We start from the raw sequence: 16,614 nt of genomic DNA on the forward strand, positions 1-16,614 counted from the left end.
TCTCTTGGCAAGGGTCTTTGAAAATCAACCAATAGCATTTTGCCAGTGTACGGGGACAAAGTACTTTTAAATGGAATTTCGTTGCAGTGTTTAAATAATGGACTACTTTAATGTGATAAAATCAAAAAAGGTAAAAACGACAATTTTTATCAATTCCTCCGATTTGTAGCTCAAAATGCCCAAATCTCTTACACGTTTTGACTGTCTCGCCTATGCTACATGTTTAATTTTACACTATTTTACAAAAGAGAGCACAGTTTGCAGAAGTATGCTTTAAGATGACGCACTCTGATTGCAGTCACGTGATGTGTTTCGGCCACTTGCAATGTTTCTACCCTGCATGTATTTAGGGTGATAAATTGAAAACCCTACTAAATATTGTGTTTTTTTGCCATTAATTCTTGGACTAAAGAACCACAAATCTGATTACAATGTTATAGCTTATTTATAACATTTACCATTTGGCACAGTTATGAAAAAATCATGTTATTCTAAGGGGAAGTTGATCGAATGATTTTACCCTGGGGGGTCTTGGGTGAAAAAGTTTGAAGACCACAGCAAAAGTGTCTTCCTACTCTACGCCTCTCTGGACCCTGAACTCCCAGCAGCCAGTTGGGGTCAGTGCCTGAAGGGATATGGCCTATATTGGTTCCGGGCCATCTATATTATGCATTATTAGCATCCAGCGTTTACCTACATACCTTTCATGGCGTATTTTTATTAAACCCCGGTGCACGCTCCTCATCAGCATCACCTGAAACCGCACATTTTATGTCAGCTCAAACACAGGGGTCCATTCACATAGCTTTTACCTGGAGTTCATCAGACTTATGTCTGCACAAAGCCATAATTATGTAATTGTAATTCTATTTATATAGCGCTTACTACCCCTGACGAGGCGACGAAGTGTTTCTCGGTGAATAGCACGCTTCTTTGGAATCCGAAAAGGATTAGTGGTGAATTAGTATAGTGAAATATAAATTAATTTGAGCGGTTGACATGTGAGTCTGTTAGTTGGATTGAAAAGGAGAATGAAGGGATAGAAGACGGAAGCGTCTAGAAAGTGTTTATTTGGAGATCATAGCAGTAGGAGGAGGTTTGGGATAAGAAAAGGTGAAATGGAGGAGGAATGTACTTTGCACATGATTCACAAAGAGTGGAACACCAAGTGCAAGCTGGAAATGGCACAGCACATATAATTTATTTTTAAGTATTTGATACAGCACATATCCAGGGCTTGAACTGGAAATATAGAAGTGCAGGTAATCCTTGTCCCAGAGTACCTGCTTGCTTCTGAGAAGAGCCAGCATTCTCCCATTAAAAGCACTGGAGCACTGCTGAGAAGTGCCAGTACTATCCATTCCAAATTAAAGAAGTTCAGGAACTGAGTCCCTGATAGCTCCTGCTCATTTAAATGACTGCAATTATGAGGGTCGGACTGGAACAGAAAATAGTCCCAGGCACCAACATAAAATTGGCCACCATTAGTGAATCAGCTGGCTGAAAATGTGGCATATGTTTGCAAAATAGGGCAGTTTTAAACGTGTAAAGACAAGCTGCATAAGTGTTTTTAGAGGTATGGAAGACTGCAAGGATTTAAACTTGCTATGGGCAATGTTCGAATTAATAGCAGGGAAGTTAACAATAAAAACCGGCCCAGCAGACCATAACACCGGCCCATACGCAGCCAAAACAAAGGCCCACACACTGACCTGTGAGACCAGCCCATCGGGTACTCCCTGACTGCCCTATAGGCCAGTCTGGCCCTGGTATATACCAAGCTCCACGCTTCTCTGACTATAGCAGGAACATTTCAAACATGAGGTGCTGTATGCAGAACAGTATGGCGTGCCGGATTTGGATGAGACCAAATTGAATAAACCGGGATGTTATTTTTGGCCAAGCGCCTAAACCGGGATTAGCAGGGAGATCTCTGGAAACCAAGATCAGAAACTGAGCCACCAGATCACTTCTCATGACTACAATAGACATATAATTTGAGTGAGGTCAGGGGAATGCTGAGAAAGGTCAACCACAAGGTCAACAGTTAAGAGGTATTTACTAACATTTTGTAGTTCATTTCCCTTTCCATATTTATTTTCTCATCTGATATGAAGGTGAAGGGTCAAGAGATAGGTGGTGCAGAAATGCATGTGTGTGTGTGTGAATGTAGGAGAGACGTTGAATAAAGCTACATATGTTATGTAAAGAGGTATGTATTCTGAAATGAATTACATATTTCTTCTAACCAAACATATGCATAATGTACGCAGCACTTAGGGTTAACATATGCTAGCAAAAGAGACATAAAATTAAAATCAATTTGCATAAAAACATCACACTGAGGCATGGGAAGAGGGTACAAAATTTACAGGTGCATAAGACAGAAATGTTTCCGAATCACCAAAGACTGCATGCTACGTTCTCGTGTGTAAATTGTGCATGTTTTCATTTAAATTGGTAACTGTGTGGCGTGGGTAATTTCCCCCCACAGGTTTCAGCTTCTTCCGATTCTGGGAAGGAGATGAATGTCATAGCCTAAATGGGACCCCAATGCCAAAACAATGCACTCAGCTGCTAAATGAAGGTAATCTGTATTGACTTCCTTAATAAAAGCAGTGTGCTCGGCGCTCTTATCAAAAGTGCAAAAAACACTGTCACTTTGCCAAATCTTCACTATAAACCTGGTGTGTAGATTCCCCTAATTGGCCTACCCATGGTTTGTACAGAATGTCCTCTTTTTTTGATGTCTACGAGCTGGTATCATTCTTCCACACAATCTAGCTATATTTCCAGAAGAGGGTCAGGTGACCCCCCATGCACCCCTCTCGCCTCACCCCCTGAAAGTAGGTGCCATTTTTCTCAAGTTTACTTTAAAATCGTTTCCCTCTCAGCTTAGAAACTAGATGGATGTTGGTGATCTTTTACCTCAAAATAATATAAAAAGGGTGAGAAGGACTCAATTTTAATATGAAAACTTTGCAAACTGCGGAAAGTGATCATAGTAATCGCAAATTTTAGGTGAAGTTCACAACAGAAGAACTTTGCAGCCTCGCACACTCGGAGCTTTACCCATAAAGTTAAACAGCTTTAGTACTCCAGACTAACCAAACTATATTAAACTCCCCTCGGTGTTTTGAACCCCTACTGCTGAGCCATATTCAGTACCAAAATTCATTATTGTAATATCCACTGTTAGTGTTTTAGAAAAAAACAAAATCAGCACCTGAGAAAAACACTAAACACGTCCACGAACCTGCAGTGCCGGCCAACAGACAGACACATACAACAATCATTCTGAAACACTACCCCACTGGCGAGCAGCTCAAGTTCGATTAATCTTAACACTAATTAATAATCTAAAGTAAAAATATAGGGCCAAAAACCACCCACCTTTAAAAAGCAGAAATTCACCTCCAAGCAGCCACCCACAGCACCACTGGCAGCCAAGGTGTCCTCTTCAACAAAGCCTCAATCAGTGTCAAGTGTTCTCAAGCCAAGACACCAACGACCTGACCAGCTTCTGACCTAAGTCCAAACAAAACCAAAAACTCCCCTTCGCTCATCGGGGATCAGCTCTGCCCTCCTGTCACCATAGAACACGTCTTGTATCCGGATCCTTTGACAAATAGGAATACGCTTCTGGTCCCCTTTGGAGAGGAGTGCTTCAAACATATCATTGAATGAATGCCTGCTATGATCAAGCATTGTCCCTAGCTATACTGAAGGGGGTTAGGGGGGGGGGGGGGTTCTCTTTTTATTATCTCTCTCATTCTCCCCCTTGAGAGAGAGAGAGCGAGAGATGGATGGATAGATGGATGGATGGATGGATATTTACAGTTACATGTATAGTTTACTTTCTTAGAATATATTAATGCTATTTACAATGTTATCTCTTCCATTTGTATTATTTAATGCACTTCCTTTGTCCTTAAAAATCAAAAAGGACAAAAATTAAAAAGAAATCATCGGAGGGAGTGGGTGGTGCTGGAACATTCCACCTTGGGACTCCCAGTGTCATGGTGCGTTTGCAGAGGGCAGATGGTAGCAGAGACATGTCACTATGAGGCTGTCTACACTAGGCTGTCTCTCTGCAGCGTCATGTGCAGCTGGGTGCAGGGGCATGTCGCTCTGAGGCTGTCTACACTAGGCTGTCTCTCTGCAGCGTCTTGGGCAGCTGGGTGGAGGGACATGTCGCTATGAGGCTGTCTACACTAGGCTGTCTCTCTGCAGCGTCTTGGGCAGCTGGGTGGAGGGACATGTCGCTATGAGGCTGTCTACACTAGGCTGTCTTCCTGCAGCGTCATGGGCAGCTGGGTGGAGAGACATGTCACTATGAGGCTGTCTACACTAGGCTGTCTTCCTGCAGCGTCATGGGCAGCTGGGTGGAGGGACATGTCACTATGAGGCTGTCTACACTAGGCTGTCTTCCTGCAGCGTCATGTGCAGCTGGGTGCAGGGTCATGTCGCTATGAGGCTGTCTACACTAGGCTGTCTCTGCAGCATCTTGGGCAGCTGGGCGGAGTTACATGTCGCTATGAGGCTGTCTACACTAGAGTGTCTCTCTGCAGCGTCATGAGCAGCTGGGTGCAGGGTCATGTCGCTATGAGGCTGTCTACACTAGGCTGTCTTCCTGCAGCATCATGGGCAGCTGGGTGGAGGGACATGTCACTATGAGGCTGTCTACACTAGGCTGTCTTCCTGCAGCGTCATGTGCAGCTGGGTGCAGGGTCATGTCGCTATGAGGCTGTCTACACTAGGCTGTCTCTGCAGCATCTTGGGCAGCTGGGCGGAGTGACATGTCGCTATGAGGCTGTCTACACTAGACTGTCTCTCTGCAGCGTCATGAGCAGCTGGGTGCAGGGTCATGTCGCTATGAGGCTGTCTACACTAGGCTGTCTCTGCAGCGTCTTGGGCAGCTGGGCGGAGTGACATGTCGCTATGAGGCTGTCTACACTAGGCTGTTTTCCTGCAGTGTCATGGGCAGCTGGGCGGAGTGACATGTCGCTATGAGGCTGTCTACACTAGGCTGTTTTCCTGCACTGTTATGGGCAGCTGGGTGGAGGGACATGTCACTATCCGGTTGTCTACACTGACATGTCTCTCTGCAGCGTCTTGGGCAGCTGGGTGCAGGGTCATGTCGCTATGAGGCTGTCTACACTAGGCTGTCTCTGCAGCGTCTTGGGCAGCTGGGCGGAGTGACATGTCGCTATGAGGCTGTCTACACTAGGCTGTTTTCCTGCAGTGTTATGGGCAGCTGAGTGGAGGGACATGTCACTATCCGGTTGTCTACACTGACATGTCTCTCTGCAGTGTCTTGGGCAGCTGGGTGCAGGGACGTGTCGCTATGAGGCTCTCTACACTAGGCTGTCTCCCTGCAGCGTCCTGTGCAGCTGGGTGCAGGGACATACTGCTACAAGGTTGTCTACACTGGCATGTCTCTTTGCAGAGTTAGAGGCAGCTGGTAGCAGAAACATGTTGCTATGAGGTTGTCTGCACTGGCCTGTCTCTCTGCAGCGTTGTGGGCAGCTGAGTGGAGGGACATGTCGCTGTCCGGTTGTCTACACTGGCCTGTCTCTCTGTAGAGCTAGGGTCAGCTGGACAGAGGGACATCACTATCTGATTGTCTACACTGGCCTGTCTCTCTGCAGCCTTATGAGCAGCTGGGTGCATGGACATGTCGCAAAGAGGTTGTCTACACTAGCATCTCTCTCTGCAGCGTCATAGGCAGCTGGGTGGAGGGACATGTTGCAATAAGGTTGTCTACACTGGCATGTCTCTCTGCAGAGCTAGGGTCAGCTGGGCAGAGGGACATGTCACTATCCAGCTGTCTACACTGGCATGTCTCTATGCAGCGTCATGGTCAGCTCCGAGCAGGGACATGTAAAAAAAAAAATGTAAATCCAGTATTTGTAAAGGGTAAACAGCTACCCGAAGGCATCCCGGCGCTGGGGACCATCGGGAAGATTAAGCAAGCTATTGCCCAGAGTCACATGGTGCTGGGATGACCTGCCGCCGGTGCCAGGGATCGAACCGGGAGACCCAGATTCCAAGGTCAGTCGCCCTGGCCGCAGCGCCACACCTCTTCCCGGTCTCTTCCCATGTCGCTACGATGTTGTCTACACTGGCATGTCTCTCTGCAGCGTCATGGGCAGCTCCGAGCAGGGACATGTCGCTACGATGTTGTGTACACTGGCATGTTTCTCCACAGAGTTATGGGCAGCTGGGTGCAGGGACATGTCGCTACGAGATTGTCTACAGTGGCCTGTCACTCTGCAGAGCTAGGGTCAGCTGGGCGTGGGGACATGTCACTATGTCGCTCCTAAAGAATCTGCAGCGAGATGGGCATCTGGTGACATGGGCAGACGGGCAGTTAGTGGCAGGGTCTTGCGACGACTGTGGTAGGGTCCTCACACTCTGGTGCGCTCTCTCTCGCTCGCTCTCTCTAAAGAGAGAGAGAGAGTTAGGGCAACCTCGTGTCAGAGACGTACAGCTAGGAGGCTCTGCCAGGTCTGCCGTCTGTGCTAAGGGTGGCACGGCACGTGGACGGATCTATTTGTCCTGATGCTTCTTCTGAGGAAGAGACAGGTGGTGACAGAGTTGTGTCTGCCCTGTCCCCATGTTTCTGAAGAGTTAGAGGCCTCTGTTGCAGGAGAACAGAGAATCGCTGCTCGGCAGTCGGGCGCATTGTGACAAACTATCACCCAGTGTTTTTAGTGCTAAGCAGACGCACACAGGAGTCAGCTAGTCTTGCCGCTACGTAAGTGCGTGCACGCGCGCACACACACACATACACACACACACTGGTTATTGTGTCCATCAGCTGGCCTCACAGGTACCTTAGTGACAGCTAGAGTGGAAACCGAAACCGGCCCTGGCAGACAGCTCGACCTGCCCTGGGGGGGGTGTGAGTGCCAGTTGGAAGCACCACTTCCGTCTCACCACTGCTGCTTCTGTTACAGGGGGACGATATTGCAGCTATGCTGCAAAACCGGCCCCTGGTAACAAAACCGGCTCCACAGGGGTCCAAAACGGCCCCCCAGCACCTCCCTGGTGGCCCACCGGGGAAACGCCGGGTGCCCACTATGGCCAGTCCTGCCCTGCTTAGCGTGCGCACACAGACACACACACACACAGGGGTTATCATTGGTGTGCATCAGCCTATCTAACTGGTACCTTAGTGCGCGGGCACACACGCACACACATGGGTTTAATATTTGTTTCCATCAGCTTGCTTCGAGAGTACTTAAGCACACACACACACACACACACACACACAACACACCGGTGTTACTGTTAGTGTACATCAGCTGATCTAGCTGGTGACTAAGCATGCACGCACTCACACATACACACGGGTTTAATATTTGTGTCCATCAGCTTGCTTCGAGAGTACTTAAGCGCGCACACACACACACACACGCTCACACACACAACACCAGTGTTACTGTTAGTGTACATCAGCTGATGTAGCTGGTACCTAAGCACACACTTTCACACACAAACACTGGTCACTATATGTGTGCATCAGCTCAGGGACGGTTCTGGAATGTTTGGGGCTCTGGGCAGAAAGGGAATGTATGAGGCCCCTCTCATTTGCATACAACGTGACACATTCAGAGCTGTTTGCATCTCAATAAATGACCCTGCTCCCGAAGCTCCTTTGTGCAGACCCTCCTGGGCTGCAGCCCCTCCCTCTCGGCCACCCACAAGCGCCTCATTTACAGCTCATAGAGGGCTGAATGCATGAGAGCTGCTTGTCATCTGAGAGGGTTAAAACTGCTGGGGAACTAAAGTACGGGACAACGGGGAGCGGTGCCTCTTCTTGGACAGCAGGGCACGGGGGGAGAAACCAACAGGGTGCGTGTCCTTGCAGAGGGGTCTTAGGAGGGCCAGGCCTCCCTGCTCTTGAAGCTCCACACCGTTCCTGCAAAGCCATGTGAAGGGAGCCCTTCGGTGGGCACAGCTGCAACAAGGCCCCTCTCTCAGTTGGATGGGCCTGGGTGACAAGATGACCCAGTGTGCCATGACCTGGCTGTGTTCCACTGGTGCGAGGTCCGATGTTGATGGGCTGAGTGCAGACCCCCTGCATCAGCCGGTCTAACCGGTACTTAAGCGCGCGCGCGCGCGCGCACACACACTCAGGTGTTATTATTATTATTATTTTTTTGTGCAGAGTTTTTATATAGCGCGAACTTGACCCGAATCTAATCAGGTATCAGAGCGCTTTACATAGCACCAGTTACGTTACATGAGGACACACGTTCATTTTTTGTTACGCACGGAGAGATTAACCGATTTGCCCAGAATCACAGGATGTTTTAGCATAATTACCGAGACTCGAACCCAGTTCCCACAGGTCCGAGGTCGAGCGCCCTGACGGTTAGGCCAACTCCTGACCATCAGCAGCCCTTGCGGTACCTAATGGCGCGCACACATGCACGCACACACTCACGTAAATGTGTGTGTACATCAGTTGGTCTGGCTGGTACCTAAGCCACGCGCCCGTGTCATAAACTAGCCTCGCCGGTATCTAAGTGTACACACACATATTATTATTGTGTACACACACACGGGTTATTATTTGCACACTCTCAGACACACACACGCATACATACACACACATCATTATTTGTGTTATAACTAGCCTCGCTGGTATCTAAGGGTACACACACAGTTTATTATGGTGTACACACACACACGAGTTATTATTTGCGCGCACACACACTCTCAGACACACACACGTTATTACTTGTGCCAGAACTAGCCTCGCTGGTATCGGTGCACACACAGATTAAATGTGTACACACACACACACGGGTAATGCGTGTGCATCAGCTGCTCTCGGCGGTTAGTCTGCCCTATTACTACGGATATAGTTTGCAGTTGCTTTTAAAGTATTGTGGTTTCATGGCCTGGGGGCCTGCGTCATCAGCTTTAATTCAATTACTCCATGTTCGTGCTTTATAGCAAGGCCCGCGGCTGTGGTCCGCGTCTCCTGTCTCCCGTAGAGGGCGCTCCAGACCACACCACCAGCAGTGTGTGGAGGGAAGCGGGGGTGTCCTGTACATGGAGCTCAGAGAATCCCGACAGCTGTCACTGCATGCCACTCAGAACTGCACATACCAATAGCACAGCGCATAGAAACTCGAAAAAGATTACTCTTTGCTCGCAGGCCTATACATTGCAACGCAGTATTGTTTTTTTACGCTGCCTAGTAGCCTACTCATAGGATAGGTAATAGGCACTGCCTCTAACACTTCCTGCTCACATTGAGGGGTGTTTGCGCTGCATCTTTCACTGTCTGCCCTGCTCACAGTGGGGGAGGGGTGCAAACGTCTGCCCTGCTCACAGTGGGGGAGGGGTGCAAACGCAGCATCTTGGCATGCTTCGCGCACGAGAGGAGCACATTGCACTGTAGGCAGTGTATCTTGCTGGGCGGGCTCACCGCTGGAAAGCGGTGCAATCCCTGGGGACGCAGGCACTGCATCTTACAGTGCCAATTTACAGCATACTTCTGAAGAGGCATCGCGCCCTGCGCTGCTTGCTCACAAGAACAAACCTGCACATGGCGCTGCATGTTTAGATGCCAGATCACGTGCATGAGATGGTCACGCTACAGGGGGGCTCACACTGCAACTCGTCATTTAACCTACTCTCTGGTGACGGCATGAGTTATGCACACTGCACTGGAGACTGCACCGGGCGCTTCGGCACTGGAGACGGCACCAGGCAAAGTGGTCCAATGGAGTACGCATGCAGTGTAAAATGCAGCGCCCACACCTGTGCAAGCCTCCACAGTAAGGTGGCCCGGTAGGGTGTCATTCACTAGTTATGCGCTCACCACACTGTCTCACCAGGCAGGTGCACACTGCATCAGACGCTCACTTACTATGAATGGCCGATTGGGCGCTATATCGTGTAAATACATATCAAACAACGTCAATCGCACTACACTGGGTCACTGCACGAAGCCACTGCTTGCTCACAGCAGGAGATGTGCAAGCTGCAGTGGAGGATGGTGAATGCCTGGTGAGACAGTGGAGTGTGCGGATAACCAGTGAATGCCATTTTAACGTGCGCACGCCACTGGACCACCTTGCTGTATGGGGCACTACATCTTGCACTGCCTGCTCGAAGCATGAAACGGGCGTGTGCCAAAGACAGTGCTAAATATTGTCAGTGAACACACTGCCAGTTCAGAGCATGAGACTTAAACACTGTCGGATTCAGCACATACATGTGAGCAGAACACGTGCACACTGCACGAGAGCGCTGCATTGTATGCTGCGTGATCATGACACTGTGCTGGGGCACAGCGTCTTCCAAAGTCTTGTTGCAGCGTGGTACTTACTGCACCGTGAGACATGCCCAGCAGCTCCGCATCTTAACAGTGAACACACTGTCTGTTCACCACTGGAGACCTCCCTGCTGAACACGGGCAGTGCATCGTACCATGTCAGCTTAGCAGGTGGTACTTACTGCATCGTGAGACATGCACAGCAGCTCCGCATCTTAACAGTGAACACACTGTCTGTTCACCACTGGAGACCTGCCTGCTGAACACGGGCAGTGCATCTTACCATGTCAGCTTAGCAGCGTGGTACTTACTGCATCGTGAGACATGCACAGCAGCTCCGCATCTTAACAGTGAACACACTGTCTGTTCACCACTGGAGACCTCCCTGCTGAACACGGGCAGTGCATCTTACCATGTCAGCTTACAGCAGAGTACATGTCCGCTGTATGGGGCCCTGCCTCTCACACTGCCTGCTTGCATCACATTCATGTCAGCTGCACTGGGACACTTCCACCTACACTGCATGCTTACATCATAAAACACATCGACTGCAATTCCGCACTGCATTCGAGATTGATATGAGCTCAGCTTGCTCACATCATGAGACCTGCATATCGCATTTGCGAAATAAACATAGCGCACTGCATGCTCACTGTATAAGACATGCACAGTGGTCACTGCATCTTACATTGCATAGTCACTGTATGAGGCTTGCATACTTCCTGGGGCACTGCATCTTATCACTAAACTCACTGCATGAACATATTATGGTACATGAACACTGTTGAAGCGCTTGGTCTAGCGCTTTCTACACGCGCCATGCGACTTGCACAAGGCACTTCATAGAAACAGTGAAAACGCACCTGCTCACATCATGAGACCTGCACACAGCACTGGAGCACTGCAGCCATCATTGTCTGTTTGATAGTGTACATGGGCAACGCATCTTTCTTTGCAGTGACCGCACTGGCCTGGCACACTGCAGTGGGACTCTACATCTTATAAGTGAATAAAATGACTGCTCACAGCAGGAAACCTACACACTGCACACGGGCACTGCGCCTCAGTAATGAAAACTCTCACTACTCATGTGAACGCTGCAAGCTGAGCTGGATCGCTGCATCCATCGCGGTTACTCACAGTGTGAGGGGGCCCGTATCTCTGTGCTGGCACAAGCCTAGGTCTCGGGCACTGCACTGGGGCTTCCACGCGACACCGGGACGCTGTAACTTATCAGTAAACACACTGCTTGCTCACACCTTGGCACTGCCTGCTCGGAGTATGGGCTCTGCGCTGCACGCGCTGCATCGCATCTCTAGAAGCCAAGGTCTGTGCGTGGGTTATGAGCACCCTTCCTCGGATGGGGGATGCGTGTGCTCACACGAAGCTCACTTACCTTTCAGTACAAAGTAGACTTTTTCCAGTGCCATGTTTCCTGCACCAGGGCGGCGACCCGGGCTGCCTGCCCATGCAGGGCACCGGGGGAGCTGCAGTCAGCGGTGGCACATGGAGGTCCTGCCGGCGGATCCAAGGCTGTGTCAGCGGGGGGCACCGGCACACATCCCGCCGTGCCCAGTCCTGGGACTGGCAGCAGAGAGTACAGGCACTGCGAGCAGTCACTGCATCCTCGTGCTCGGGCACTGCAGGTCCCAGTCCAGCGTGAAGCACTCCTTGCGGGGACAGAAGCTCGGTCTGTCTTCGGCCACTGATGAGCCCGCGGCGCTGGCACACACCGCTCTAGCCACAGCTCTGGCGGCGAGAGCTGTGCCTGGGGACGGAGGCACGCATGGGCCAATCTATCCTCTCCCGCGCTGCCTGTCACTGGCAGGGACCGCTCTATCCACAGCTTCGTGACAGAAGCACACACGAGGGCGGTCGGTGTATCCTCCGTCGCCGGCAGGGGCCGCTCTATCGCCTGCTCCGGGTGCAGCGGCTCTCCGTGGAGTCGGAAGTACACACGAAGAGGTCCGTCCTCTCCAGCGCCGGCTCTTCCACTGGCAGGGGCCGCGCAATTCGCTCCTGTGTCTGCAGGGGGCTGCACATGGGGATGTAAACACACAGGAAGCACTTTCTCATCTCCAGCGCCACCGACAGGGACTGCTCTGTCGCCTGCTCAAGTCGGAGGGGCAGAACACACCGGACCGGTCTCTCCTCAGCAGCGACCTCGCTGCACTGGCGGGCACCGCTCTAACTCCAGTCGTGATGGAGGCGACCACCCTCGTCGGAGCTCCCGCGGGCCGGTCTATCCTCTCCGGGGCGGACTCTGTCACAAAAGACTCCTGTCACGGCTCTATCGCAAGTTCTGTCGCCAAGAGAGTCTCAGGCGAACGGAGGCACCCAGCGACCGGGTTATCCTCCCCTCGCTGGGAGTGCTCTAACACCGGCTCAGGATGCAGGGCCACCCGCTGGACGGCCCTCGGGGTCCTGCCCGGGCCATGCCAGGCCCCACGTGCTTCCTAAGGAAGGGGTGCCGGGTGTCCCACCCCAGAGGATCGCAGTGCACGGTGTCGGGGCCCCTCTGCTCTTCTACAGCCCCGCTGGCCCCCACTTCCATCAGGGGGTGCTGGCTGTGCGCCAGGGGTTTAGGTCATTAATGTTATGAGGTGCTGTGCAGGGGCAGGCTCGGTTCCAGGGCTGTGCTGTGGCAGAAGTGGTTGGGATGTGCTGTGCCCTCTACGGTGCTGTGCCGCGCGCTCTCCAGTGCGGTGCCGCGGTTGAGATGGGTGGGGTGCTGCCCGTCCCCCAGTGCTGTTCAGGGGCAGATGTTGTCGGTGGGTGCAGCCCCCACCACAGTGCCTTGCAGTCAGTTGTGGGAGGGTGTCTTCTTGGTCCGAGAGCTATGCGAGAATGTTTGAGCTGTGGCGCTGGATGAGAGCGCCTACTCTCTTCGGCCGGGACCGTGCTCCTGGCTTCAAGGAGCTGTGTAGGGAGGCGAAGGCTGCAAGAACCCACTCTGCTCCATTATTTCGCTGTAACTGTATTAAAACCTCGTCACATGGAGGCGTGCACGGGTTTCCCCGTGAGTCGTTCAGTGGGTTGGAGGTGCCAGGTTCTGGGCGCACTGCTCAAGGTTTCCACATGTGGGGGCGGCGCGTGCGAGGGAGCGGGGACGCCCTTTTGCTTCAGGTCCTGTGCACGGCGCTCTGCAGGGAGCTCAATGAGAATGCCCTGTTTCTTGGACTCCGGTGGGTCGGGATCTCTGTCGTAGGAGCCCTGCTGGTTCTGTGCCCCGGGTGCTATGCTGGGGTTGTCTGCCCCAGGATCGGTGTAATTGGTGCGCTCTCCGTCACAGATCTGCGGGGGTGGGTTCTCTATGCCTGAGCTGTGGAGGGTGTTGGGTTCTCTGTGCAAGGGGTTGGGTTTTCTGTCTCAGTAGGTGCGCAGCGGTTGGGTTCTCTGTTCAGGAGCTGTGCAGGGTGTTGTGTTCTCTGTGCAGGATGTTGGGTTCTCTGTGAAGTTGGTTTTTGTTCTCTGTTCGGGAGCTGTGCAGGGTGTTGGGTTCTCTGTTGGAGAGCTGTGCAGGGTGTTGGGTTCTCTGTTCAGGAGCTGTGCAGGGGGTTGGGTTCTCTGTTGAAGAGCTGTGCAGGGTGTTGGGTTCTCTGTTCAGGAGCTGTGCAGGGGGTTGGGTTCTCTGTGCAGGGGGTTAGGTTCTCTGTGCAGGGGGTTGGGTTCTCTATGCAGGAGGTTGCGTTCTCTGTTGAGGAGCTGTGTAGGGTGTTGTGTTCTCTGTGCAGGAGGTTGGGTTCTCTGTGAAGTTGGTTGTTGTTCTCTGTTCAGGAGCTGTGCAGGGTGTTGGGTTCTCTGTTGAAGAGCTGTGCAGGGTGTTGGGTTCTCTATGCAGGAGCTGTGCAGGGGGTTGGGTTCTCTGTGCAGGGTGTTGGGTTCTCTGTTCAGGAGCTGTGCAGGGTGTTGGGTTCTCTGTTGAAGAGCTGTGCAGGGGGTTGGGTTCTCTGTGCAGGGGGTTGGGTTCTCTGTGCAGGGGGTTGGGTTCTCTATGCAGGAGGTTGGGTTCTCTGTTGAGGAGCTGTGCAGGGTGTTGTGTTCTCTGTGCAGGAGGTTGGGTTCTCTGTAAAGTTGGTTGTGTTCTCTGTTCAGGAGCTGTGCAGCGGTTCGGTTCTCTGTTCAGGAGCTGTGCAGGTTGTGTTCTCTGTGCAGGCGGTTGGGTTCTCTTTGGGGGGGGGGGCGTTCTTTGCCCCGGTAGCAACGCGAGGGTTCACCGACCCACAGGGTTGTGGTGCCCGCAGTTAGTCGCAGGCAGGATGCCCGGGTCCTTGCAGCCGCGCAGGCGGGCCTGGGCTGTCGTCCATGGTGCTGAAACAGGGATTCAGGGCCGCGCCGGAGCAGTCAGTGGTCCACGGTGCTGAAGCAGCCTAGCCCGTTGGCTTCAGGGCGCGTGAACTGTGCAAGCACGGGCTCGCCTCATCGATTCTGGGGACAGAGGTGCTGCTCCCGCGAAGTGTGATATTGTCACGAGAAAGATATAAGCAGAGGTGAGCCCTGCAGGGGGCTGTGCTGAGTGCGGTTTCCGTGCATTTCAGTGCATGCCCCGGCCCTCGGAGGGATATCAGAGGGTGAGCAGAGATTGTCCGAGTAGTAGGTAAGTCCACCTCTGGGGGTCAGTGGCTCCTCCAGCCCTGAGCAGGGGGCCAGTGTGCCCAGGTGAAGTGGTGATCAGCGCTGCAGGGGCCGCCGTTCCAGTGTGCAACCCCCCCTTCCCCATCTACTCATATAAACAGATGTCTGTCTGGGATCCCGGAGGTGTGCAGGCAGGTCGGATGTGTAAAGGGTTCCCGTGCTGCTCTGATCCCTTGAGTCCTGTACACAGCACCCTGGACTTGGAGTTGTGGGGTCGTGCCTAGAGATGGACACTGGTGGGGGCCCTGGCACACTCTTCGCTGCTTACACCTTCTTGTGAAGAGTCCCCGGGTCCTTGGGTGAGCACAGGCTGGCTCTTGGAGTCCGGAGCTGTGCGCACAGGTTGGGGATGCCGGAGCGCGCCTCAGCCTCTCCTCCTCCTCCTCCACCTCCCCCTCCGCAGCGCAGCCTCCCCGCCGTCACACGCGCCCCTCGCCCCCTCCGCAGCGCTATCCGCCCGCACAGCGCAGCCTCGTCCCCCCCTCAGCCGCGCGGTCGATGTGCGCCTCGCACGCTTGGCTGAGCCGCTTGTACGCATGTGCCACGCCAGGCGCCCTGCCTCCAGCTGCAGGCAGCTGTGGGGGTCCGCACGACTGCACCTGTGCCGCCGCTGCCCGACTCCGGGCACCAGCACTGCTGCCGCGTTTCACGGACATAGCGCCGGCGCTGCACGCGCTGCACCTGACTAGATGTGATGGGCGACTCGGAACTGCCACTTCTGCACCCCAATCTTTGACCCGAACCCCCACATCGTTTTGTGCTGTGCCCTGCATTGCTAAGTACTGTCCTCAATGACAACACCGTTAAGTGCATTGATAAAACCTTCAATATAGTACAAAATAGTGAACAATTGGAAAGTACGAAAAGTGCACGGTGCGTGGTCTGGTGCACGGCGTGTTCACACTGCAGCCGGACAGAGGGTGTGACGGGTCCAGACGCAACCAAAGAAGATGTCCCAGAGCATCGCTGGTTGGGCAGTGAAAGCTGCATTGTGGTGCAAAGGTCACTCACACTTCTGGGCCTTGGTGCCCCTGCACCTGCTGCACTATAGGTATCTATGCCCCTCGTCCCCATAGTATTATCAATGCCCGCATTGTTAATACTCTCTCCCATCATGTTAATACTGCACAGCACAAAGATACCACTGCTTTCCAAATTATTACTCCTGGCTCATATATTGTTATTACTCCTTCCTACAGTGTTAACACTACTCCACAGAATGACACTGCAGCTTTCCACGCTGTTAATACTCTGCCCTACGACATTAATATAGACCTGGGAGGAATAGTCATGGCGAGTTTAAATGAGGAAGTTGCAAACCCAACCCACCCAGAGCCTTTGGCACACGGCACGCAAGAGCATAATCACCCAATCATGGAGCCTCATGGACCTCAATCCTATCCCATATTAGATAGCCTAGACAGACACAACCAGCGAGACTTTAAAACAGTTTCCTGGAACATAGCAGGTTTATCTGTCAAATTCAACAAGCATTGGCATAGCCAATAGGTCTCGCCTTTGGGACCTTATAAGTGTTTAGCCATGCAACAGTTGCATAACTAAATACTTATAAGGTCCCAAAAGTGAGACCTATTGGCTATGGAAAGCGGCCGCGAAAGTAAAAGTGATCACGATCAAACATCAAAGCGGCCATGCGGCCGCTAAAGTGAAACTAATCG

General features: G+C 52.3%; 1 protein-coding gene across 1 annotated transcript in view; it reads right to left on the minus strand.

The window, feature by feature from the left end:
* Positions 1-15,262, minus strand: part of NETO2 (neuropilin and tolloid like 2) — a 272,005-nt gene extending 256,743 nt beyond the window's left edge. Inside the window, exon 1 of the mRNA XM_085637557.1 lies at positions 11,697-15,262. Coding sequence (XP_085493683.1) covers positions 11,697-11,730 — 34 coding nt within the window. The 5' untranslated portion in view covers positions 11,731-15,262. The remainder of the gene's footprint in view (positions 1-11,696) is intronic.
* Positions 15,263-16,614: the final 1,352 nt, after the last annotated feature.

The sequence above is a fragment of the Triturus cristatus genome, chromosome 12, assembly GCF_964204655.1.
Source record: "Triturus cristatus chromosome 12, aTriCri1.1, whole genome shotgun sequence".
Classification (NCBI taxonomy): domain Eukaryota; kingdom Metazoa; phylum Chordata; class Amphibia; order Caudata; family Salamandridae; genus Triturus; species Triturus cristatus.